Source organism: Zonotrichia albicollis, chromosome 8, assembly GCF_047830755.1.
Source record: "Zonotrichia albicollis isolate bZonAlb1 chromosome 8, bZonAlb1.hap1, whole genome shotgun sequence".
NCBI lineage: Eukaryota > Metazoa > Chordata > Aves > Passeriformes > Passerellidae > Zonotrichia > Zonotrichia albicollis.
This window is the reverse complement of record NC_133826.1, coordinates 28114850-28140738: the sequence shown is the minus strand read 5'-3', so window position 1 is coordinate 28140738 and position 25889 is coordinate 28114850. Positions and strand designations below refer to the sequence as shown.

The following is a 25889-nucleotide window of genomic DNA, read 5'->3' as shown; positions in this document are numbered from 1 at the left end:
GACAATGTCCATAAAACATCCTGCCTTTCAGTTAAAGGATAAAATCCCACACAGCCAATAGCAAGGTGAACAAAAAATGGTCAGACTGAACCAGTAAACACCACAAAAAAAGAAAATTATGAAAGAGAGGCACTTAAGAAGCTCAGTTCTTCAAGAACAGAAGCCAAACCTATATTTTGGTATTTCCAATGACACCATGTGAGCAGCTGCATCAAGGTGAGAAAACTGTGAGCAGCAAAACCACAATATCTCATTTTAAAAGGAATAAAGTTGGAGCAAAAATCATGACTGAAGCTTCAGAAGTGACCAGCACTCCATGAGTAGCACAACACAACTGTTTCTTAGAAGAGCTGAACACCTAAATATAACAAGCCTTATCCTACACAGCCTGAGTAAGGTCTGAGTGAGGAGTGAAACCAAAGCTGGCTATTCCAGATATGCCAGTGTGCCTTCTTTAATGCAAGCACAATTTTTACAAGAAGGGATGCCCATGGATGTCCCTCTCTGGGATCCCCTTGGTGTAAGGAGGACATAGACCTGCTGGAGTGAGTTCAGAGGAGGCCATGAAGATGCTGAGAGGGATGAAGCACCTCTGCTATGGGGACATGCTGAGGGAGCTGGGAGTGTTCAGCCTGGAGAGGTGACCAAATGGCTCTGGTGTAACCTTAGAGCCCCTTCCAGCACCTAAAGGGGCTCAAAGAGAGCTGGAGAGGGACTCTGGACAACGGTCTGGAGTGACAGGACAAAGGGGAACAGCTACAAACTGACAGAGGGCAGGGTTAGACAAGATATGATGGAGAAATTCTTCCCTGTGAGAGTAGTGAGGCCCTGGAACAGGCTGTCCACAGAAGCTGTGGAACACATCCCTGGAAGTGTTCAAAGGTCAGGCTGGACAGGGCTTGGAGCAACCTGGGATAGTGTAAAGTATGCGGGTTGGAATTCCCTGATCTTTAAGGTCCCTTCCAAGCCAAACCACTCTGTGATTCTACAAATGCTGTGATAATGTGGACTGAAGCCTCTTTAGTGGTGCACTTGTCAAGAAGAGCACATCTGCTTTGGGCAGAGTGAAAACACAGCAGAAAGCAGTTGCGTGTCAAAACAACGCCGCGCTCGGGCTGAATATTCCGCCGCAGGCTTGGGCTTAATCATCTGCTTCCCCAGCAGCACGTAGGTTTCCCTAGGGATTAAATAAGGCAATGTAATACTCTGTTGGCTGGCTCTGGGGAAAGCTACTCAGCACTGGCAGGGAACTTAATGCCAGCACTGAGCTCCTTAGTGCAAAGCAAGGGTGGGAAAGAAGGGGACAGAGTAGCTCCCGGGTTGTCAGGTAGCTTCGAGTTACAGCCGTGCCTCATTTGCCTGAGTAAACACACCCTGCAGCACTTTTATTTACAGAACACGGCCTTTGCTTCCCATTCCTTTGGGAGAGATAAAAATACTGAGAATTCCTCCTCTGGGAACTCAGCAACAGTTGTCCTCGTGTTGTTTTTGTTGTTGTCCCTGAAATGTGGCTGTGCTTGCGAGCTGTACTGGAGTCTGCACTTGTCTATGCCTGCTTGCTCCAGAATTATGTTCTGGGGTAGCTCCTCTCCCACTTGCTTCACCATCCCAGTGATTCCTGAATATAAAGTTGACAGCTTGGAGTTACCCCTGTAAAGCTGGTCTGGTCCCAGACCAACAGCATTGCAAGTTTCAGAGCAAAATCCTAACAGAATTCACTTTGCTCTCTCAGCGGTCTGACATCCAAACTGCAATTAGCAGAGAAAATTGCACCCTGCATCTGAATCCAAGGGAAGGAAAGTAAAGAAATGGCTTCTCCCAGGGAAGAAAGAATCAGAATTATGCACTGCCTGAGCAATATGAATTATTAAACAGGGAAATTTTGGGGAAACAGACACTTATCAAGAGCCCACAGTACATGGTGCTACAGCGGGGATCCTTCACTAGAGGAGGTTTGGAGTAGGGAATACCACCCAGGACTAGAACAGAAACATCATTTAATAAGGTGGCATTTGTACATTTGTTTAGTTTGAGTTGTTTTCCAGCAGCAAGCCCAGGAAAACACAGAGTGCTACCAGTGCACTGTGTATGAATTATCTGCTCTCCACACCAGCAAACCCTCCCAACCACACAGCCATCACAGTGGCTGGCAGGCACTGACTAAAACCCACAGAGCAGCTATAAACTATCCAGAGTTCAAATGAAGGGAGGAAGATGAGCCTTCTCAGAGGGCTGTGATGTCCCCAGGCCTCCCAAGTGGAGAACAGGCACTGGTGTCCATTACCTGACCTCCCAAGGAAAGGGCAGGGATTGCCCTCTCCTCCTGGCAGCCAAAAGCTCTCATTCCAGAGGTGTAAGTCATAGGCTTGCAAGCACAGGCATGGAAGACTGTTAAAATAAAACTCTTGATACCACAGAAATAGGTCTGTTACTGAAATTTAGAGCATGTGTGAGGAGCAAGGATCTTCACCAATTAGACACCTGTTTTGGGCAGCACTTTCTTCAGAACACACAGCTCCCCCCACCAGATGTTTAGGAGGTAAGAGAGGGGTGTTTGCTATCCTTGGGCAGACACAGAGAAGGTGTGAGTGAGCAGCACATCTATTTTCAACAGCAGCATCATAACAACTTGATGATAAACCATCTGATTGCAAGTTCCAAACAAACTGGTGACCTATGTAAAGCACTTTGATAAAATTGGCTTCTTAACAGGTACAGCACACTAGAAGGTGGGCTTATGGCAGGATGGGAACAGGCTTCCAGGCCTGAGGGGACATGTGCAGGGCTTTAGGCACTGCCAGCAAAAAGCCAGCAAAGTGACATTTACAAATCTCTGCTAACATGTAATTTCCAAAGGCCGCGAAGCTTCCAATTTTTGTTTTGTACGACACCAATAATGATGTGCCACTGACAAAACTGGACAGACAAAAGCTGGGAGTCAGGAACGTCTCACAGCAACTGGAACAAGGCTCATAAACACCTCATTACAGCCCACTCCCTGCCAGGCTGGGAAAGGGGACACCAGTTATGTGTGGCAGCAACCAGAACCAGGGTAGCAACACTGGCACGGGTGAAAAGCTTCAAGGGCGGTGGAAAAAGGTCAAACTCTTCAACAGGACCTTTTGACAGAGGCTGGCTCTCCTCTTGGTTCCAACCTGTCCTGGGCTGAAGGATAACTGTGTATTTTATTGCCATTTGTCAGAGCTGGGGCAGTTATCTGCTGTTCATTGGGCAGTTTTCTTTATCTCTCCCACAACCAACCCTCCCTACAGGAAATATCTTCTGTCCATGGCCCATTAATTATTAAATATCTTCTGTCCATGGCCAGTGAGTGTCCCTGCATGGCTGATCCAATTCCAGCATCCCATGGGGAGATGCTCTGCCCAGGGGAGGAGCCAAGCATTCCTACCTGGATACAATCTGAGGTTTGGGACCCCACAGCAGCCTTTGCCCACTGCATTCCCAGAGGAGCAGCTTTCTGCTGCCCTGCATGGCCAGAGGGAGCCCAGGCCCATCTGCAGCAGCCCTGGAGCTGCAGAGGAAAACTCCCCCCTTGTGCAGGATCCCTGCTGCAGCAGAGCCACAGCTGGGACTGCAGGAGGGCTGAGCCCCCATGGGATGGGGCTGGGACACCACCCTGGCACAGAGGGGGCAACTCCTTATTATGATTCCATCAGTGGGGTTTTTTTGTTTGTTTGTACTATTGTATTTGTATTTTAATTTTCCTGGTAAAGAACTGTTCTTCCTGCTCCCATATCTTTGCCTGAGAGCCCCTTAATTTCAAAATTACAATAATTCAGAGGGAGGGGGTTTACATTTTCCATTTCAGGTGAGGCTCCTGCCTTCCTTAGCAGACACCTGGCTTTTCAAACCAAGACACAATCCCATCCCAACTGAAGGCTCTGGCAGTGTGTCCCCCCTGAGGGAGGCAGAAGCATTAGTCAGCCTCCCCAGAGCAGCTCTGGCTACAGAAGATGTAAGCAGAGATTCTGCAGTCAGGGAATCTGCCTGTGCCTCATCCCAGGCTCTGGCAGTGGTGACTAACTGGACTGCAGGGCTGCAGAATGTCACTGAGCAAACAAGTTAAAACAGGAACAAGCTTCAGGGACAAGGCAGCAGGGAGGAGATGCAATGGGGATGATCCCAGAGGATGCTCCCACACCAGCTCTGGATACAGAGCCCAACTCCCAGCCTTCAGGCAGCTTGGGCCACTGCCCCTCCCTGCCATCAAAACACACTGACAAACATCAGCACTGTGACTCTGGGCCCAGCTATGTCAAAGCAGACGTTTCTTGGCCACAGGAAGGTTTCTAACAACCCTGCCACCCCTCCAAAAAACCCAGCATGTTAACCAGAATCATGCCTTCAACACTTCTCCCTGCCTCACCACAGGAATATTTCAGGCTAAGTAATTGCTCACGACTGTGTGTGGTTGCTAATTTCTGGGTATATAGAAGGGAGATATTCTCAAATGAAAGAATACAGCTTTTAGGGCTTCAGAACAATGAAAGGCAGGGCAGGGCGACTGCCTGAAGTGCAGAAACTAAAAGCTTTTTCCTTCAGAACAAGAGTAGAATCGAGTAATTGTCGTTTCCAGGGAGATGAGGAACTTCAGGGATCAGAGCTCAATCTGCAGTTAAATGGATTGGAAACAACTCCTTACCAGCTGCTGGAAAAACATGGATAGAATCACACAGGAAAATCAGAGAGAGCATTTTTTCCTGGCACTGTGCACATGCCTTCACATTTAGGAATGATGGACGGATTATTGAGATGGTCCAGGTTAAATATTCATGAATGTTAAGAGAGAAGTATTTGCTGTGCTATCCCTTTCCTCATCTATCTCCCTCCCATTCACCTCCCTTCACAGCAGAACCTGACAGGTATTTCAGCTTTAAAAGGCAAACCTAAAAGTTCCCTCCCCCACTCCCTAAGTGCAATTCTAAGCAGACCAGGGATGTGAAAAACACCTCAAATAAGACCTTAAAACACTCTTTACAAGCTGGGCAGGCCCCTGCCTTTCCCCAGAGATGTTTCACAGGTGCCAAAACACAAGAAGCTCGCGTTTCAATGGGATGCCAGACTGAGCCTCTCTTGTGTAAAAAAAGCAAACCCCAGGAGCTGCACAGGTTTCTCCACAGCCACCAATACCTTTGTGAGTGCTGTAGAGGGCTGCAAATGTCACCACGAAGAAGGTGGTGGAATATTTTCCAGCGTTAACCAGATGAAAGGCCCGTTTGTTATCGCGGTAACGGCGCAGGCACTGGATGAATCGCAACCAAGCAGGGATGCACTGGACAACTGCTCTCACTCCGTAGGAGTAGCTGTTACAAATCTGATTATCTGCAAGAAAAACAGGAGTTGAAGCTGTTAAGGCAAAGAGTTAGTAAGTCTAAGAACTGTTTTTGTCCTCCTATCTGCAGTGTCCCTTTATGGCAGCAATTCCCCATCAGCAGCTGGTACAAACTGCAAGAAGCCCAAAGTAGCTCGATATTCCATCTTGGAGGTGTTCAGGTGACATCAATAACACATCCAGACAGATCACCATCTAACTCCCTCATCCTGCCAGTATAACCAACATGCTAGATTAGAAATTATCTATTTTTAAACGTGCTCAGAGCTGTTGGCAGGACTGTGAACAATCAAATTAAAGATGGAATTACAAAAGGCCTTTGACACTGGATTTTTGTGCATAAATGGGAAACTCTGCAGGACAGCTCTAAAAGGCTACTTTGCCAAAGCTGTCCTTGACCTGTTTTCCTTGTGCATTGTAATAGGAAAAAACACATTTCAGTATGGGACTGAGTTTGGCGTTTTTCACTTTGTTTTTTAAAAAGCAAAGCCAGGGCACAGTCTGGTTTCAAAAGCTGAGATGAGAAGCAACCACACCACAATGCCACTGCGTCCCCTCCTCCATGTATGAAAGCCTTCTTTTTATTAAGGCAATGACCAGGAAACCCTCAGCTTTTCCTGGAACTCCCCAAGAACTCCATATTCTTCTGCTGTCTCAGCACATCCAAACCAAACACCCTGCTGCCTAACATTCATTTGTTTCTTATTCACACTGAGGGAGACACATTATTAGCTGATATTTATCCCAAAACACCGTGCTATCATTCCACTACTCAGATTGGAAGAGGACAAATTGTTATGCACACACTTGCTTTATGTATTTTAATTTTATTTTTAATAAGCAAATATTTAGCCGCTCGCAACGCTGTCTCTTAAAATGAAGGGGAAGATCAGACAGATTGGGAGAACAAAGTGAACACTGATGCTTATTGAAGCATACAGCAAATTCTCTCAGCAAGTGTCAAAACCATCAGACAATATGATTTGCCAGCAGCCACTGCCTGAAATGGGAAGTCAGCAGTGAGGAGACAGGTACTGTTTTGCCACTGGGAAGGCCAAAGTCAAAATTCACATCCCAGCTCTGTGTTCCTTCTGGCTAGAAAATAAAGGAAGACAGAGCATGGACAGCCCTGGCAGAGCAGCTTAAACTCAAATCAAGCAAGAGATGGCACCAAGGAGCTTCTCCATCCTCTCCTGCTTTGGAATGGAGCCTGTAAGAACCAGGCTACAGCACAGAAAGCTGTGCTCAACCAGCTCAGGATTCTCATGATGAGCAACAGGAAGAGGCTAAAGGCAAATACATGGCTAAATTACTATGAAATAAAACAACAATGCCAGGAAAAGGGATTTCTCTTCCCAACCAGGAGTGCTGTGTCTAAATTCTTTGATGGATACAGACATTGGGCCAAATGACTGGATTAGGAAATGAGCACTGATGTCAAATTCCATTTCTCTGGATGGAAGTAACAAAGGGAAGAATCTCTCTAATGCCACATTTACAACAAATGCCAATTATTTTGGTTTTCTGTACTATTAATAACCCTTTCCAAAACAGACAATTAGGAAATTGCCTGGCTCAGTGTTTCTCAGGTCATTTTGACCCCATTCCCAGGGCTCATCAGCATTACCTGTATCTGCCAGAAGTCCAGCATTGTCCTCCCACTGAACCTCAAAGCTGTAGAAGCAGATCATGTATTCCAAATCCATAAGTATCACCACCAGGCTGTTGAGCTGGTCAGCCAGCCAGAAATCTGCAAAGCCTACCTTGTGGAAGGGAGCAGTGAATACTCGAAACTGTCAGGAAAAACAAAGCAGGAATAATTCATGGCTGTGTCAAAGGCATCCAAATGCAGTGGCAGGACATCACAGAACTGAACAAATATGGAAATAACAGAAATGCTTGAAGATTTACTGCTGACCTTTTGCTCCTGTTGACAAAAAAGGATAACTGTCTCCCTGCTTTCAGTACAAAGAACATTCCTGCTTTCCTCCTCCTGTATGCATCTATTCCTGTGCCCCCCCAGCCTTTTGTTTTTTACTGGCAGAGCAGCCCAGTCTCCTCTCACCAAGCCCTTTCCCAGAAACTCCCAGTCTCCATTTAAGAGCTCTGCACAGCTCCATTTCTCTCACTGCCCCTCACTTTGATCAGCACTTTCTTTCAGGCACTTACATCATGTCCATTGACATCTTCCACGTTTACCTTCCCCCTCACACTTAATGTCAGTTGGATTTAGACCCTCAGCACAGCCATTAGGCTGGTTATGCCTTGGTTTATTTAACACATGAGTTGTCCTTTGGTGTTAGAAGGTGTGAGGATTGTTACAGGGTCTGCCAAAGCCTCCAGCAGGGAAAGGGTGAAAGAAAAGGCAGAGGAAATCCTATTGCCAGTCAGTTGGACTCCCCCTCAATCCCAGTCCACTTTCCCTCTAAGCCTGAAGAGCAGTTTTGCTCCTTCCAAAGCAGACAGTTTTCTGCTCCATTACCTTTGATTACTCCTCTCCCTACCCAGTTAGTTGTAGTTACTAATGGCCAATTTCTCACAGAGAAGGCACCAGCACCATCCGGTCATTCTGGGATTTATGACCCTTTAAATTAATGAAAGCACAGCCCAACACTGATCTTTTATACTGCTCTCCTTATTAACCTGAAGGGTGCACAGCTGCACAAAGCCAGGAAAGGACTGACACATCCCCATCAGCTTGTAATGCAGATTTAAGGCTCTGCTCCTAAAATTTCAAAGCCAAATAGGGGATTAAGAGTTAGTGGCATAAAGCAGATATGGATCTTGACCCAGAAAGCTCTGAGCTCATGTTGGATGGCACCTATTCCCAGGGGTCAAACAAGGCCAGATTTAGGGAGGGCTGTCTTCAAAGGTGCCCAGCTGCTGAACAGAGGTCAAAAACCACACCAGGCTTCCCTTATAAAAACTCTTTCCTCCCTTTTCCCAACACTCCCTGATACTATCTATCTGTTTCATCACAGACCATTGTTTTGTCCATGAACAAAGACTAGCTAAGTAAATGAAATGTGAAAATAGCTTTACAGACAGATTCCCCTGGAGGGAAAAAAAAAACCCCGAGAAATAAAATTCTTGTTATTTAATTTAGGGGGAAATTCTTCAGCACTCCAGGTGACAGCATAAAACTTTTAAGAGAAAAGAAGTTTTCCACCTACAGGTTACAGCTGAGGAGGAGTCAACAGATAGATCCATGACATATCTGGCACTGGCATCTGAGTCAACCCTCCTGCAGAGCCTGAGCTGCCACCTGAACCCTCCCAAAGCCATGTGCCAGGCACTGTGGCTTCTGCTGCTGCCCAGGCACAGCTGGAGCTGCAGCCCCAATTCCAGTGAAGTCACAGTCAACTCACAGTCAGCTCCTGCCTTCCCAGCTGAGAAGTGTCTGCAACATCCTCCAGATAAGGATAAAGTCATAAAACACCAGAGCTGCAGCTCAGTTTCAATAACCAGTAGCAATTCTCTATCAACACTTCCACAGCCTGAGCACAGACTTCCTGGTGCTGATCCCTGCACTTTGCATTGGTGCTGAGATGCCAGATATCTGAGCTGAGCTTTTCACCTCTCACAGACAGGCTCTCCCTGCATGCTGGGGCCATGGAGCTCCTGCAGAGAGCGTGGGCACAGGGACATTCCCTGGGCTCAGATCCAATTCCTGCCCTGAGCTGCTCTCCCCAGCCCACACCAGGGCACTCAGGGCCTTCTCACTGGCAGCAAAGGCACAAAGAATGCTCACCTAAGCACTCAGGCAAGAAAGAAGAGCCTAGCAGGGGAATTAGACTTTACTACAGGCTAAATAACTTCTTTCATTCAGATTCTGACCTTTCACCATCACTCAGGGATTAGCACAAGAGGTCCCACCCCCAACCAGCAGTTGATGTTGGTCACAGGGGGAGGCAGGAAGACTCCTAGATCCATGAGGAAATGCTACAACACACTCAAGCATGTCCCTGATTTGGTTGCAGAAAAATTGAAAGTGCCAGTAATGCTCTGCTACACCTGATATGTCAGATTTTGTTTTGGCTGGAAATGAAACATATGAAGCATGTGAAGAAAAATGCTCACCAAACATAATTTTGTGTGAGCAGAACAGTTCTAAGACTCGCACTATTTAAACCTTCTTTCACCCAGAGAGCTGCTGGCAGCTGCATGAAGCAATAAAATACACCCAGCTGGTCAAGTACACACAATAAAAGCTGCTCTTTATGTGGTCTGACCTCTTCTTTCCCCTTCCTCATATTGCACACAAGTGCCATGTCATCTCCCACCATTAAGGTGATCTTGCATTTTGATGAAGCTTTTTTCCCTAGCAGACCTTGGGGTGAACTGGCCTCTACACACTCAAGGTACTCAATGAACCTTATGGATCCCCTCCAACTCAAGGTATTCCATGGTTCAGGTTTGGTGGAGAGAGACTTTGCAAGGGCATGTAGTGACAGGACAAGGGGGAATGGCTTAAAACTGATAGAGTAGGTTTAGATTAGATACAAGAAATTCTTCCCTGTGAGGGTGGGGAGGCCCTGGCACAGGTTGCCCAGAGAAGCTGTGGATGCCCCATCCCTGGAAGTGTCCAAGGCCAGGCTGGATGGGGCTCAGAGCAACCTGAGATCATGGAAAATGTCCCTGCCTGTGGCAGAGGGGTTGGAACTCATTGATCTTTAAGGTCTCTTCCAACTCAGGCTATTCCAAGATCCTACATCTCTATCTCAGACTGCAGCACAGTCTGCAGATCACTGGGACAGGGCAGGAGCTGCAAACAGCCTAACAGCTCTGTGGAGAATGAGAATCTCACCCTGGCAAGATATTAAGGTAAATTAGCAGAGATATTGCTCATGTGGTTAAAGCACATCCAGTGCTTCCCCTCACACCAGGGGACAGCAGGCAGACTAATGAGGCTTGGGACTGAAGGCACCTCTGTGAGGGATGGCTGAGTGCTGGAAGGCACAAAGGAAGTACCTGGCAGAGCAGCAAGCCAGCAAATCAAATAACAGAGGTGAGCTCAGAGAGGTTAATTCACTGTGTGTAAACCTGCACACACCTCCTCAAAGCATGATGCTGTGTCTCATCTTTGCTGTGTTCCAGATAAAGTTAATTGTTTTAATTGGCATTGAAATGATTCTTTGAAAAAAACCAGCCAGCCAAACCCTCTTCTGCCCAAAGCTCTCAGAGCAGTGCTAGCAAGAAGAAGGTGTCAGGGGAACCAGCTTGATTAAAGCCAATTTAATAGGGTGCACAGGGTGGGGAAGAGCATGTGAAACAGCCATTTGGGAAGAAATTCATGAGTCACCCAGCAAGGCTGAAAACTGTTCTTGCAGAGCTCCCACCTATAACTGGAACACTGAAGGAGCAAACATATTGACATTGAATTTACCAGACTTATCTTACAGGAAAATAAAGAGCTTGGTCTCAAACAAAGAATTTGTTTAAGAGCACAAAGAGAAAAAAACCCCACCCATGAATTTTACAGGCAGTAACTTTTCCAAAGGTTCTCTCTCCATCAGTGAACCCTCTCAACGTTGGCACTACCCCAGCTTGGGCTAAGGAGCATCCATGCAGCCTTGCCTTAGAGCACTGGACCTCTAATCCATCTGTTTCACTAGGTTAAGGAATAAACAAGCAAGACATCCAAGGGTTTCCATACATGCAGAAGTTTGTAAGCAGCTGTCTATAGGAAGGTTAACAAGTCAACTGGTACAGGAAGCAGAATATGCTTCTGCAAAACCACCCTCAAAAATGATCAAGTCTGTTCTATAAATCACAGTGGCATAAGCACCCCCCAGCATCCCTCTTTTCCTGAGGGTTAGTGACACTTGTTTACACTTCAACAAACAATTACTTATTTCAACCAGCTTTGACACTTACCAATAGTTTGAGCAGCCAAAAACGGGACTTGTAATATAAGGTTTTGGTAGGGTTGATGAGGAAAAGCAACATGAAGCCATACAAGATGAGTGGGTTCACCTGCATGGGGATGTAGGTGAATTGACGATATATACATGCCAGCAGGCTCAGGCACCACAAAACACCCAGGAAACCAGCAATCTGCAGGGAAAAAACAAAGAGATACCTAATGAAAACACAGCCCCAAAACCAGCAATCTGCAGGAAAAAAAACCCAAACAAACACCTAATGAAAACACAGCCCTGAAACCTGCAATGTGTTCTCATTAGGAGAAAAGGGAGAGCAGTGCTCAATCCTGTAATCTAATCAGACTTCAGCAACTTCCTCTTCTAATTGTATTAGGAGTCCTTGCCAGGAAATGGTGCAGGATTTATCCTGCTGATCCTCAGCATGGCTCAGCCACTCTAAAACCCCTCCTGTTCACCTCAAAGAGATGTTGATGGGACAAATTGCTGCGGGGGTTGAGCTCGAAGATGAGGACGTGGTTGACTCCAGCCTGTCTCCAGCCATAGGTGTTGATACCCAGGAGAAAGAGGAATTCTATCAGGAGAAAGCCACCTCGATAGATTCTCACCAGTGGCCACACATTTGGTCCATCTATAAAAGCCACACCTGGCAAAGACGAAGAAAAAAAAAAAATGGAAGTATTTTAGGGATAACAGAGGTCGTGTCACAAAGCAAGGCTTTATCCTGGATCTCAGATGTTTGGCTGTACACTGAGAAAACAGGGTACATGTGTACACAACTGCATGCTCCAGCAAGTGGAGGAATTTTGCCTAGCCTGTGAGAGGATTTAGGAGCATCCTGGGGAAAATTCCCTTTCCAGCTGCTGTAATCGAGTCATTAGCAGCGTCCCTGCCTCACACTGCAGGCACAAGGGACAGCACCAGCATAAATCTGACTAGAGACACTTAAATATTCTGCTTTAATAGAGATGAAATCCCAACAGACAGATACACAAACACTTCATCTCCCCACAAAACCAAGAGGAACCATTTACAGCATTTAAAACAATGCTAAACCCTCCTAATCACCGGTCTCAGTACAATGGTAATGCAATACATATTCATGGCCAGCATTACAACACCCAGCCCCACCCAAAGAGAAATCCCAGCACAAGGCAGCAGTGCTGGAAAGCCTGTTGCTTCCTTTGTTCAGTTTTCAGGGGTTTGGAAACAAATGTGCTTCGTTTCAAACCATGAACAGCCTTATACAGCAGCAGCTTTCTCCAGCTTCAACCTTTTTGCAAAGGACTGGTCACTAGGCACAGGTTTGATGAGAAAAGCATAAATAAAATAAAGTTATTCAATCCTCAGTTTTAGTTTCATTAAGAGTTTCTCACCCATGAGCTTTCTAAGAGGAGTAAAAGAAAGTACCTGCACTTCACAGAACTGAGGCTGAGAATTTATTCCCACAGATCTGCCTGAATTATAGCCCCAAGTTTTTCAAACTGTTTTCTCAGAGAAAGCAAATCCATAGGGAATTTCATGCATCTACACTTTATACTACATAACTTACAGAGAAAAGCTGTGCATAAAAAATTACTCCAGAACTGCTGCTTTAAATTTAAAACTTTAAACTCTTGGATTCAGGCAAAACAGAGTCAACTTTTGGACAGAAATTACACACCCCCCCAAAAAAAAAGCTGAAAGAAATTACATGTCTTAAATGTGAAATTAAGTCTTAAATGTGGAATTGCAAAGAAAGACTTTCAAATTTTTACCTGAAAACCAAGGGAAATTACAAAGTGGGTAAGGTTGGAAGGAAACACAATGGGTCATCTGGTCAAAACTCCAAACAGGGCAGAGTAGCCTCAAAAATATTGACTAAGAAGTGAAAATATCCCTGGTGACAAATCTAATGGCAGCCTAATTCTCAAAAAGAGCAGGACCACGGTAAGGGTTTGAGATTTTGCATGAAACCTTTCGGGTTTCTGGCTAATAAAATGAATGCACATTTCTGTGAAATTCCAACTTTACTTACACACTAGCCTGGCACTTAGAGAAGCCCATACAGAAACAGTGAAGCCCCAGAATTTGTCCTCTTTAGGGTGCCACCCTTCTGGGATCCATTTGTAACTTTGCAGCCTTTAACAGACCCCAAGTGGGGATGAACTCATCTCTGTAAAATGCTGCTGCAGTTTTCAAATCAGGCAGTGCAGCACTGGCTTACATCAGAAGCCATGTTCTGATGCTGTTTCACAAATTCTCCACACAGAACACTAAAATCCTATCTTAGCTGATCAAATCACACAAACAATTTGGCAAAAGCAGCTGAGAGGTTAGCAAACTATGGGTCAATTAAAAACACCCACTCTGCACTTGGAATCCAGGTTTTTGCCCAATATCTGCAGTAATGCTCAGCTATCAGATCATGCCTGCTGATACAACACACCTATTACCCACACTGGGTTAGTAACACCTGCTCTGGAGATATAATCATTTTTATAGAATCATTTTTATGAATTCCCTCTCACAGCTGCCTCACTTTTTCATTCTTAGCACTGAGAGGGAGAACAAACACAACCGGCTTCAATCATTTTGCATCTCACAAGGAGATCAAATGTTTAAGTAACAGAAATTATGAATAAAGAACAGTTTCTACACATTAAACAGTGCCTTCATGCAGATGGGTCAACTTCATTCCTCTACCATGGGAAGACCAAAAAGGAAACACTGCAAACAGCTCCTCAAACAGAGGCATTTTATCCCAAGAGATGGCTGGATCCAATTACAAAAACATCCGATTAAAAATTCTTTTAAGTCATAAAAACACAGACATGGGCTTTCCCTAATGCAAGAGCTGGTAAGTTGATTTGTTAAGCCTTTTCCTTTGTACTGCTTAAGCAAGTTACAACACTCCAGAAATCACACACACAATTAGTAAAGCTGCTTGTGATTAAGCTCTGTGTCTGGATCTGCAGTACTACTCTAATCAGGGGCCAAACTCAGAAGGCATAAGGCAGAATAAAGCCAGGGCCTGAGAGATGCACCCATTAAGTGCAGCTTTTAAACAATCTTGCCAACTACTGCCAATAAGAAAAAGTCAATTAATTCCATTAGCAGACTCCAGGCATTGAAATTCTAGGAATTTCCACATGAGTGCCTGATTTGCATCCCGAGTGGCATCTGGTCACATGGCTCTGTGTCTGGTGGTCTTTTCTTTAGGGAGTCAACACCATGCAAAGCTCAAGTTCTACAAGCACCTGTCTCAAGGTGGGCACGGGCTGTGTGCTCCCAGAATGACAACAAAAAACTGCTCTTACACATAGATGTTGCACCCTCAGAATATCCCTCCAAAAATAAGGAGGAAACCAGAAGAAAAGGATTTTTGTGCTCAACATAGACATATACAACATGAGAAAAACCACAACCTACTGCTGAGCAGTTCACACCAATGTGATATGGATCTGATTTAACCCAGCACATCCAGGTCCAGGTGCTCCCTAAGTGAGGAGAATCCACCCAAACCCAGGCATGGCAGGACACCTACCTGAAAGTATGACAGTGACGTTCAGTGCAATGAACAACCCACAGAACAATCCAACCCTGAATGTAGTCCAGGCTGGTACAGGCTGTGAACAAAGCCACAGCAGAATTAAGGTGAGGTAAACAGGTTATCAGCACAGTCAGATTAGTTTGCAGAGCCAACTTAAAATCACAAACACAAGCTCCTGACCCCTGATTGCACTCTTGCTTTTGAAGTGAGGTTTTTTTAAACTGTAAATGCTGTGTAATATTCTTGCCATGTTGAAACAGAGCTTGGGAGTCTTAGTGGCCCTTGAAAAATATTCCAGACCGCACAAGCACTAAGCATATGCTTTTATTAGTACAAATTTCCTTTTAGCATTTATCTCCTCCCTTCATTACCTTGTCTGCATGCATCAGGAGCAGTAGCCTATTTCCAAACCTTCCGGAACTAAAGCAGATTATCTGGCCCTGCCCCATGCACGCTCACATCAATTATTTCCACTGTTTCCTTCAGATGTTGAATCTGATTTGGCACTTTGACAAGTTGGAGGAGCAGCTTTGCTCCACAACCCCCATGTCTCACCTGAGCTGCTCCTAAGGGTGGAACACGCAGACGTTTCATTGCCTTCTGTCTGTCTCCATCTTCCAACTCGTTGGTCACCAGTTCCTGAGGAGACAAAGACACACACCACTGAAGGTCACCTGGATGATGAGCATGTGGTCAAACCAAACCTAAAGGTTGCTTTCCATGTTAGAGGTGAGCCCTGGCCGGTATTCTTTTAATACAAAGATGTGAAAAGCTCAGCATGGTGAACCAAGTTCTTCCATGGCAGAAATTAAAGCTGCACTAGGCTTTGCCAAGGGAGAAGTTCTCAGCTGAAGAGAACATACCCATACTGATGTAAGCAGTGCCAGAAGTCAGTGGTGTCACCCTGATTTTTTGAGATTTTCTAAGCCTTCTGATATTTACATTCTTCTAACGAACTTTCTCACACACTTTATGTAAATAACTTTTTGTTTTGCAGTCTTTTATGGAGGAGGAGAAATTTGATGCACTGGTGGTTTGTCCAGTGTCATTGGAGTGGTGGCACTTTCACCCACCAATCCACTGTCACTTTTGGAAATCTATAAATATTGGAGTCAGAAATTAAAAAGTCTCTTTTACCCTGAAAGGTTAGCATGTCCATGTCGTGTTATTTTGTGTCCTATAGAGACACAATGGCATTTCAAAATCAATTATTACCCATCTTGGTGGTAAATGCAAGTTACAGAGAGGGCAAAACACTATGGGAATTACAGTGTCATAGAACACTTTGGGGTTGGAAGGGACCTAAAGATCTTGTTCCAACCCTGTGCCATGCATGCTTTCCACTAGAACAGGTTTGCTCAGAGCTCCATCTTGAACATGCTTGAACACTTCCAGAAACCAGCAGTGCCCAAACCCCCATTTTTGAGGAGATTTTTGGCCAGCCTCTTCACCTCTGTTTCGGAGATAAGCTGATTGATCTTCTTGCAGATGTAGAAGGGAGCCACCTCCACCTCGGCCACCCTCCACTCCGCGCCCCGTGTCGTCTCCAGGTTCTTGTCATGCTTCTTCAGGATCTTGCGGAAGCCGGTGAAGTTCAGGTTCTGCAGGCAAGGGAAAGAACATGCTGGCTCTTAAATCCCAGCCATCTCTTAAACCCCTGCCATCTCTTAAACCCCTGCCATCTCTTAAACCCCAGCCATCTCCCAAGAAAGAGAAATGGTTCTCTCCCCAGTGCTAGCGACAAAGGAATTGTTAATAAGAATCAAAATGAGAATCAATCGTTAACAGGAATCAAAATTATTGCATTCCTTGTCAGGAAGTTTCTGAGTTCTTACTTGATTATAAGGAATATATAATCCTAACAAATAAAATAAAAAAATGTGGCATAAAAAGGGAGCTACCTAAAGCTTTTTATTTCCTGAAAAGCCAGATCACTTCCACCTTCCTCCTTTATGCAAGAAGTGACCTGATGCTACCTTGAAGACAAATAACCCTTAAGGGGTTTTCTCTCCTGAAAAAAACTAAGCTACTGATTTCTTTAAACTTGACACTGGTTTCAAATCAAGTCCTTCAAGGTAAATTCATTATAGAAGGGAAATCTTCATAGGAAAGTTGTCAGTGCTGCAGATTAAATCCAGACAAGTGCATCCCCCCAGCAGCATGTTTTTTCACAGAGTATGTTGCACAACGACTGCAAAACCAGCTTAGGCTTGCAGATGTGGGAGATGTAATTCTCCAGTCTGTAGAGACAAGCACTCAAGGCTTAAAACAAGAAGCAACTGTTGATTTCCAAGTTATAGATGATCCCTGATTCAACACCCATGCACAGTACCTAGGACAGGCAGAGCTCATCACACAGCAGCAATTGCTGTGGCACGATGTGTTTGCAATCCTGCATTTCATTGTGCAGGAAGTGCTGCCTAAAAAATTCAGTATTTCATTCAAACAACAGCAGAAGCACAGAGAGACTGTGGCAAGACTCACTTCTGAAAAAAGCTTAGAGAGCAGCTTGGAAAGAAAACCAGAGAAAACAGCAAAATCGAATGCCCTGGGGAGAGACACCAACTACTCAGTGAAATGATTTCCAATGTAATTATGCTTAGAGTGATTTAATGCCAGACCCTCCCATCTAGGTGGGAAATGAGGCTGTGGAGACAGGAGCAGGAAGCCAAAGCAATTATGACCTGCCTCATTGCAGACAAGAGACTTTAATTACTTTCTATTGGAAAAGCCAGCATTCCACCCCAAGGAGAGCAGAAATTTCACACGAAAAACTGCAACAAAAGGATGATTTTGGTCAGGGACCTTTCTGTGGCCTGAAATAACATCCCTTCATCTGCCATGGGTACAATCCCAGCCTAAATCTGGTTGGAATGGGTTTATACCAGACACCCTAAAACCTCTCCAGGGGCATTTCATCCTCTGGCTGCAAAATTTCTGCAACCTCAAAGTGCATGATAAAAGCATTGCTGGTCACAGTGATGCTTCTGACAAGGAACACACAGTGATGGGACTGTGGAACAGAACAAACATCATTTCTGCAGCCTGATATTTTGCTATTCCTGCTGCTTTTATTTGGCAAGGGGCCTTCTCCAAGCCTGACCTCCATTTCTGCTGCATTTTGTGGAGAAAAAAAGCCAAAAAACAACCCCAAACAAACAAACAAACAATAAAACCAAACCAAAAACTCTCCACAAATAACAAACATTGCAACTTAAGCACTAATATAATGCAACATCAAGAAGAATCAAGCAGGACACTCAAATATCTTTGCTCATATATATTAGGAAATGCACCAGCAAGGTAATTTAATAAAACTGGTTCAGCCTCTATTATTCACTCAACAAATGCACTATATTATATATAGAATAAGTAACTAAATCTTATATGCTTAATTTGTCAGCATTTGTTTGTCCTAAAACACAGCATTTCAAAGATAGATTTTTTTATGTACATACACACTCTAGAATAATACATTGTTGGTAAGTATAAATTAATTTTATCAGAAGTTTAATCATTTAAACATGCAAGAGCTGCCCTGGAGACTGCTCATAGCTGCATTTGACAGTTGGTTTGTGCACCTCAGGAATGAATGCATTTGTTCACCCCTAAGAGACTGAGGAATTTGCTTCAGGTGGATTTTCCTTCCTCTGTAACCCAAATCAAGGCATCAGCATTTCATCAAAACCAGTTTGATCTTTATAATGCTGCTATTGATTTCATTTTTTATCTCCTACATGAAGGGCTCAGGTACATTATCCTCCCACCAGGTTATTGTTTTTTCTTCTCTCCAAAACTGCAAGAGCTTGAATATTCCTCATTGTTTTACTCTAAGCTCAAGAGTGATTAACAACAGTAGTACTCTGGGATTTAGTTTTGTGTCTGGTTTTGTGTTTGTATTCCTTGTCCTCAACTTCAATACCAATTTGAGGGAATTTTTCTTATTCTCTCTCTGGAGTTATGTTGTAGAAAGCAGCTCTGCTGCCTCTGCAAAGTGTGAAAAACCAGATGGGGTTTAGATCAATATTTAGTAGACTTACAGTGGGTCTGGACTCATGGTACCAAAAAGCAAAATTATCAGTGTGCAACCTGCCTTTCTACACTGAGGAATAGTAGGAAAAGATTTCCCAAGGGAATAATCAATGTTAGCCCCTATTTAAATTCTTCATCAAGCCTCAGAATTGATTTTTTGTAATTAAAAGTATAACTGTCCTCTGTTAAAAGAGAAAATAAATGTAAGGGAAGAAATCACAGCAGGTGATGCTGCTTCACTCCATTCCTAAGAAGACACAGATACTCCACCTTTCCCAGGAATTTGAACTAGGAACTACCACCAATAGTTACAACACTTTATTAAGAAACTCAGAGTTTCCAGACACATGCTCAAAGATAACATCACTGTAGGAGAGGTACAAATACTAAAAATCTTGGAAGAATAAGTTCTGTCCATACAGCAGAGTGGTATTCAATTTATTCTGTGAACTTTGTTTAGTAAAATTCTGCAGTAAAGATCTGTCAAAAATCTAAATACAGATGCAGTCATTTTAAGCTCCAACACTCTTATTTAACAAGCTAGAGCCCCTCACAGTAAAACATTTAAAAGCATTTCAGAGCATTTAACTCTAGAAGAAGTAGCCCAGCCAAAAAAATATTAACAGTTTCAGATTTTTATTTCAAGATTTTTGGAACAAGATCAGCATCTGTAACCAAGCCAAAAATCTAAGTACAACTAAAGATTGGTTTGTTTTCATACCTCAAGGCAAATGAGCCTGTATCTTGCAGAAATCAAAATATATATCTTTTTAAATTGATGTTTTAGCAAGAAATTCTGATACAGCAAGGTCACAGCCACTACCATGGTAACGCCAAGAGAAAACAGAACATTGGGATTTCAAGTTTCAGGACAAATATAAGATAAAAGAGCTTCTTCCCCAACCTGCCCTGCCTAGAACAACACACTACAGAAGGAAGAGGTCCTGCCTGGACAAAGGTGCTGGGGTCAGCCAGCCCAGAAAAGGAAGAAGGAAAAGTCCTTCAGCAGGTCAGCTTAGCACTCCTAGCTCAGTTAAAAGCAACCAGGTGTGCACTGCTACCTGCCTTTTCTTTAGAAGTGTTCAGGGGCCTCCCAAAAAGGAAGAAATAAATGAAAAATGGAGTGGGGCAAGTCAAGGTGATGCCTTGCGCAGGCTGAGCTAGAACAGAGGCTAGACAGAGCTAAAGAATAAAGTAGGGATTTATTAAAAGGCCTCAATGGATCCACCTTGGGCAGCACAAGAGCTCAGCAAGAGCTACAACCAAGATGAACCCAAAATGGTTACAAAATGGACAAGTGGTCATGGGGTCTCTCACTTTTATAAGTTCTGGTCCAATTAACTCCATTGGAGTTAATTGTCCAATTAAAGCTTTAGCCCATGCAGTCCCACCCTGCTTGTTTTTCTCTCTCCAGCCCACGTTGTTTGTGCTCTTGGTGCTGAGATTTGGATCATCTGTCCCTGGTCCCCAGCTAGAGCAGGAATTGTTTTGTCTCCCTGCTCTGTGCACAGAGCTCACCATCCCCTGCTACGAAGCTCACACCCACACACAAAGCAGCACAGAATGTGAAAACCACAAAAGCTCAAACCTGAGGCACCAAATCACACACAAAGCACGGAGCCCTTTACACACAGGGCCCTGCGGACGCGCCGCCCTGGGCGGGTACCTGATAGTTCTGCAGCAGGATGAGGCTGAGGTAGAGCTCGCTGAAGGCCAATTTCAGGTCTCGGATGTTCCTGTGCTGGACCCGCTCCTCGTGGGACAGGTGGAAGACGGGTTTGCGGCGCCGCGGCAGCGTGGAGGCCCCGCTGGCCTCCTTCTGTGCCTCCAAGGTGGATTGCAGCTCGGTGCGGAGCGTGGTGAACCTGCGCTGCGCTTCCGCAAGCTTCTCTGTGGGCAGCCAGAGGGAAACGTCACCTGGGATGGCCCAACCAGCCCCAAAAACACCCCAAAAATCAAAAACATCCCAAAAACCCAGTGATGTGCCTGTGGGTGAAACGCGCCGTGCTGCGCGGCCTTCCCCATCGCGCGGTATCTCAAGCACTCCGTGTATTTCTCTTTTCATAGGATGGAATCACAGACTGGTTGGGTTAAAGAATATCCATCTCATTCCAAAGCCCTGCCATCAGCAGGGACACCTCTTACACGTTCCTTGTCCAACCTGGCCTTGAACACCTTCAGGGATTGGGCAGCCATGGCTTCACTGGGCAGGGTCTCAGCACCCTCAGAGGGAAGAATTTCTTCTTAATGTCTAATTCAAACCTGCCCTCTGTCCCTGCTCTGCGTATTTCTCTTGTCACAGGATGGAATCACAGACTGGTTGGGTTAAAGATCATCTCATTTCAAGCCCCTGCCATTGGCAGGGACACCTCCCATGTGTTCCTTGTCTAAACTGGCCTTGAACACCTCCAGGGATTGGGCAGCCACAGCTTCTCTGGGCAAACCTGTGCCAGGTGCCAGGGTCTCACCACCTTCACAGGGAAGAATTTCTTCTTAATGTCTAATTCAAACCTGCCCTCCGTCCCTGCTCTGCGTATTTCTCTTGTCACAGGATGGAATCACAGACTGCCTGTGTTAAAGAACACCTCGTTTTAACCTCCTGCCTTCAGCAGGGACACCTCCCACATGTTCCTTGTCCAACCTCCAGGGATTGGGCAGCCACAGCTGCTCTGGGCAAACCTGTGTCAGGGTCTCAGCACCCTCACAGGGAACAATTTCTTCTTAATGTCTAATTCAAACCTGCCCTCTGTCAGTGTGAAGCCATTCCCCCCTGTCCTGGCACTCCAAGCCCTTGTCACAAGTCCCTCTCCAGCTCTCTTGGACCCTTTAGCCACAGGAAGGGGCTGTAAGGGATCTCTGGAACCTTCTCTTCTCCAGCTGAGCACCCCCAGCTCTCCCAGCCTGTCTGAGCAGAGGAGCTCCAGTCCTCTGGACTCACTCTAATGGGTCTTTGTCCTTCTTGGGTCCATGTCCTTCCTGTGCTGTGAACCCCAGACCTGGATGCAGAACTCCAGATGTGGTCTCACAGGGGTAGAGAAAAAGAGGAAGCTTTCCTCATTAAACCTACGTAAAACACACAACTTCTCCAGAAAAAAAAACAATTAATAGGGTCAAAATCAAGAGGCTGTCCCTTCAGCACAGACTAAAGCAGCATTAGCCAGTAACTGAGACATCTCAACTTTCATCCCAGCTTTGATTTCTAGAGGATCTCAGTCCAGCACCACACAAATACCTGTTAGGGATGGAAGAGGTACCTGGGGACCAGCACAAGGACAGTGGGGCAAGCTTCCCCACACTGCCTGGACCCTAAATAAATTCTGCTTCATTTAGGGTCTCATCCAAATACCAAAGCACTGACCACACATCTACTCTGAGCACAACAGAAAAGCTGCTCCTCTTTCCCACATAAATCAAGTGCACCAGAAGCATTAGAGAAAAATCCTGTTAGACAATATTATGAAACATGACAGTGAGTAAGCAAAGCGTTTTTCAGATCTGTGCACCCACTACTGACTTGGTGTTTACTATCTTTTCATGTGACAGTAGGGAAATCAAAGAAGACAAACCCCACACTTCAAATGTGACACTGAATTTTGTTGCTCAGAGAGCAGCACGGCCCCTGTGCCAAGCTCCCAGTGACAGACAAACACAGCTCTGCTTTGATCAGGAGTTACAACGCTGCTGGCTGCTCTACATGATCCACTGCAATAATTTATCCCTCTTTTCCTCACTTTAGAAGCATTGCCTTGTTATTTACTGATTAAAGAGGCCATCAGCCTGCACTGAAATGTCATTTTTATGTGTTTTCAGAACGAGTCTCTCTCTTTTCCTCACACCTCAAGTATGAAGAAGGTGTTCCTTTCAACATGCTGCTTTATGTACTCTCAGAAAACAGTATTTTTGGCTAAATAACAACCTTTTAAAGGTAAAATTAGCACAGTTAGGACCATTGTCATTCTCTTTGTTCTGTACAACTGGTTCCTTCCAGGCTTTTTCCCCCTGCTGAGCTTCAGTCACAGCTTTGGCATCTCTGTAGATAAGCAGGGTCACAGAGCATGGGGTGCTGGTGTTGGCCAGGAGGATGCTGACCAGGTTCACAGTGTTGGAGCCACCTCCACCCAGCACTGCACCACAAACCACAGAGCCACAAGGTCCCTCTACCACACAGAGCTCTGCCCCAACAGCCTCCTGGATGTCAGCATAATTCTCTTCATTATTATCTTACATAACTCAATGACAATTCTCAATTGCTCCCCACTCAGATTTACTCTGATTTACTCTTCCTTTGTCTAACTCAATTCTGCTTAATTTTAAGAGCAAAACTACTCTGTAAATAATTTTACATTTGTGCATGAGGTATTTGCCAGAAGGAGAATGCCTTTCCTAACAGAAAATGGGGATCAATATGGAAAATCAAGTACAGAGGAGCCTGAAACTCTAAACTTCTTGCTTATGAACTTTATTAAAGGAAGAAGATTTAAAAAGCAGGAAAGGGCAACTCCTCTCTGCCAACTTCCACAGAAACAGAGGCAATGAGAATTGCCACAGTGAGGATTGTCTGCCCACAGCCTACAACCACGTAATATTTACCACAACAAGATCAGACTGCCAAAACAATAATCCCTCCCCACTTTGGGAACTCCCTGGGGAAGAAGGAACAGATATCTGTTCAAATCAAAAGCCTTCATATCAATAAAGCTCAGAAGTTCACTCTCTATATTGAAAACATTTATTAAACCATCTGTGATACACTGAAATTTCCTTTAAATCAAATCAGTAGATATGGAAGAGTTTAAATTAATATTTTCAATTGAAAGCACTGTTCCATTGTCCCTATGTCCAGAAAAATCCCAACATCCGTCAGCCTAGTAACACAATGCTTAAAGAAAATATGATGCCTTGAAATATTTATGTTTCATATTTATGACTGCAGCTATCCATAAAAAATGCCCCTCTCCTGAGAAGCAGCCATCCTGTCACCACCTTCTCTCTCCTGCACTGACTCTGGTTATCCCATCCACAAATCATTTCTTCTTATTAAAGTATGATTTTTTTACCATTGAGACTCAATGCAGAAGCAAAACAAAACAAAACAAAACAAAGTGTGCTGCTGTTCTGAAAAGCTCCTAGGGAATTGCCCAGGGAAAGAGCAAAGCAGAATAGAAATAATTTCTCAGTTTGCAGTGTACTCCAAAATCATTGAAGTGTCATATACCCTTGCTACTAATTTAGCACTGTCTATCAGTAATTTAACATTCTGAAAAGTGACTTTAAAAAAAAGTCACACAAGAGAGCTAAAAAAAAAGCTTAGAAACTGGAACCACTCTTGTGTTGCAGCATTTTGCATGACCTGATGCCCACAGAGCCCTCAGCTCAAGTGTAATTTCATGGCCAAGACTAACAAGAAATCCAAACCCAATAGTGGCAGACTTCAACAAAAGTGCTTGCCATAAATCAGCAGCTTGGCCCAAAAAATGCTGCTAAAATCCTGACTGAAAGAGCCTAAAGTGTTATCACCTCCACTACGCAGCTCCAAGCTGGTTTTTGACTTCATTTTCCAAGTTGAAATCAAAGTTCACACATGAGGATGATGGAAAAAAGAGTGTAGCACCAAGGAACCAGGAAAATTTCCCCCCAGATCCCAATTTACATGGGCATGGGTGTGATCAAAGGCTGTTCCACCAGACAGGAGGGGATCAACAGCCTGAACCTCCTGCCAGCTACACATTTTAGTTTCAGCATTCCTCCCCTTCCCTACTTGTACATTTTATGTTCAATATTTTGCTTCTCAATTTAAAGCCAGGGTTTCCTACAAATAACAATTCCTGAATTAACCACAGAAATGTTGCTGGCTACTGTTTAGCCAAGTCTTGATGATGGAGATTTAAAATATAACAAACCTGTCATCTAGAAAATCCCAAACACAAACCAAAACTTTAGCACTTGAATAGTGTTTTGGTTTAGGGTAAATGTGGGAGAGAACCACTGAAGGGGTTTATCAAAAGTAGATTTAATCAGGTTTTTTCTTAAGTGGTTCAGGAAAAATACTTCTTTGGAGAAAAGTGGGGAAAATTGTTTATTTTATAGGTAAAGTATTTACTAGTCTAAAAAAAAAGAATAATATTAAATAATAAAACCTCTTGTTGTTCTAAAAGAGATTATTTTTATTTATTTTTAAGAGATTAGTCTTTTTTTTTGTGGGTTGTAGATTGGCTTATTTAGTCTCTTATTAGTCTCTTCAGTGCTGGAAATGTGGCTCAGGCCAGCTTTGTAACTTTTGTAACCTGTTGTGTAGGGTTTTATATGGTTGTTTTCTACTTCTGTTTTATTTCTATTAGTAAAATAATTCCAATATATTAGAACTATTAGTAAAAAGAGTGTAGCAGCATTTACTAGGCATTCCTCTGCTGGAACCATCTGAAAATTTTACTGCAATTCTTCTGTCTTTCATCTGGTTGTGGATCTTCTTGAGCACAGTCAAAAAAAATGCAAATTTTTTATCAAATCTGATTTAGTTAATGGCAGTTTTCCTTTTCACTGAGCTGGGATGATGGGCTGGGGAATTAAGGGAATATTTGAGGGGAGCACACAGGGAAGGGCAAGGGAAGGCTTTTGCAGCAGTGTTCCATGGAGGAATTGGGGTTCAGGAGCAAGCCACCCCAAGAGGATGAGGTTGTTTGTGCTGTGGGTGATGCTCACTGAGGAGCCTTCAGCCTAGGGAAAGATGATGAGGAAATGAAGCAGTGATCAACAGAAAATTTGATTTTCTTGAAAAATGAACAATATTTACTGTAGTAAAGACAGGGGTGTAATAAGCTGTGTAACAAACCTATAATAAATAAGATGTGCCAGGTCATAATCCAAGCCAACACATGCCTGGAGTTACAATAGGGTCCAACATGACAAATTTCTGACAGGATCAAGGGTAGGGAGCACTGATGGAACATTTCTTGCTGCAGCTCTATGCTAATAACCCTAATAACAGGGTTTCCATTCTATGAAAGTCACGTCGCTCTTCTGCAAATAAAAGCCTTATTTTAATCGTATCACAGGAGATTGTCAAATTACATGTATTCTCTCCTGGAACTTT

At 44.2% G+C, this 25889-nt stretch overlaps 1 protein-coding gene across 2 annotated transcripts in view; it reads right to left on the bottom strand.

The window, feature by feature from the left end:
• Positions 1 to 25889, bottom strand: part of XPR1 (xenotropic and polytropic retrovirus receptor 1) — a 112447-nt gene that overhangs the window by 17350 nt on the left and 69208 nt on the right. For both annotated transcript variants that reach the window (XM_074546397.1, XM_074546398.1), the window contains exons 4-11: positions 20466 to 20689; positions 16219 to 16368; positions 15323 to 15406; positions 14762 to 14843; positions 11694 to 11881; positions 11231 to 11410; positions 6981 to 7146; positions 5152 to 5343 (exon numbers count right to left, since the gene is read on the bottom strand). In XM_074546397.1, coding sequence (XP_074402498.1) covers positions 5152 to 5343; positions 6981 to 7146; positions 11231 to 11410; positions 11694 to 11881; positions 14762 to 14843; positions 15323 to 15406; positions 16219 to 16368; positions 20466 to 20689 — 1266 coding nt within the window. The remainder of the gene's footprint in view (positions 1 to 5151; positions 5344 to 6980; positions 7147 to 11230; positions 11411 to 11693; positions 11882 to 14761; positions 14844 to 15322; positions 15407 to 16218; positions 16369 to 20465; positions 20690 to 25889) is intronic.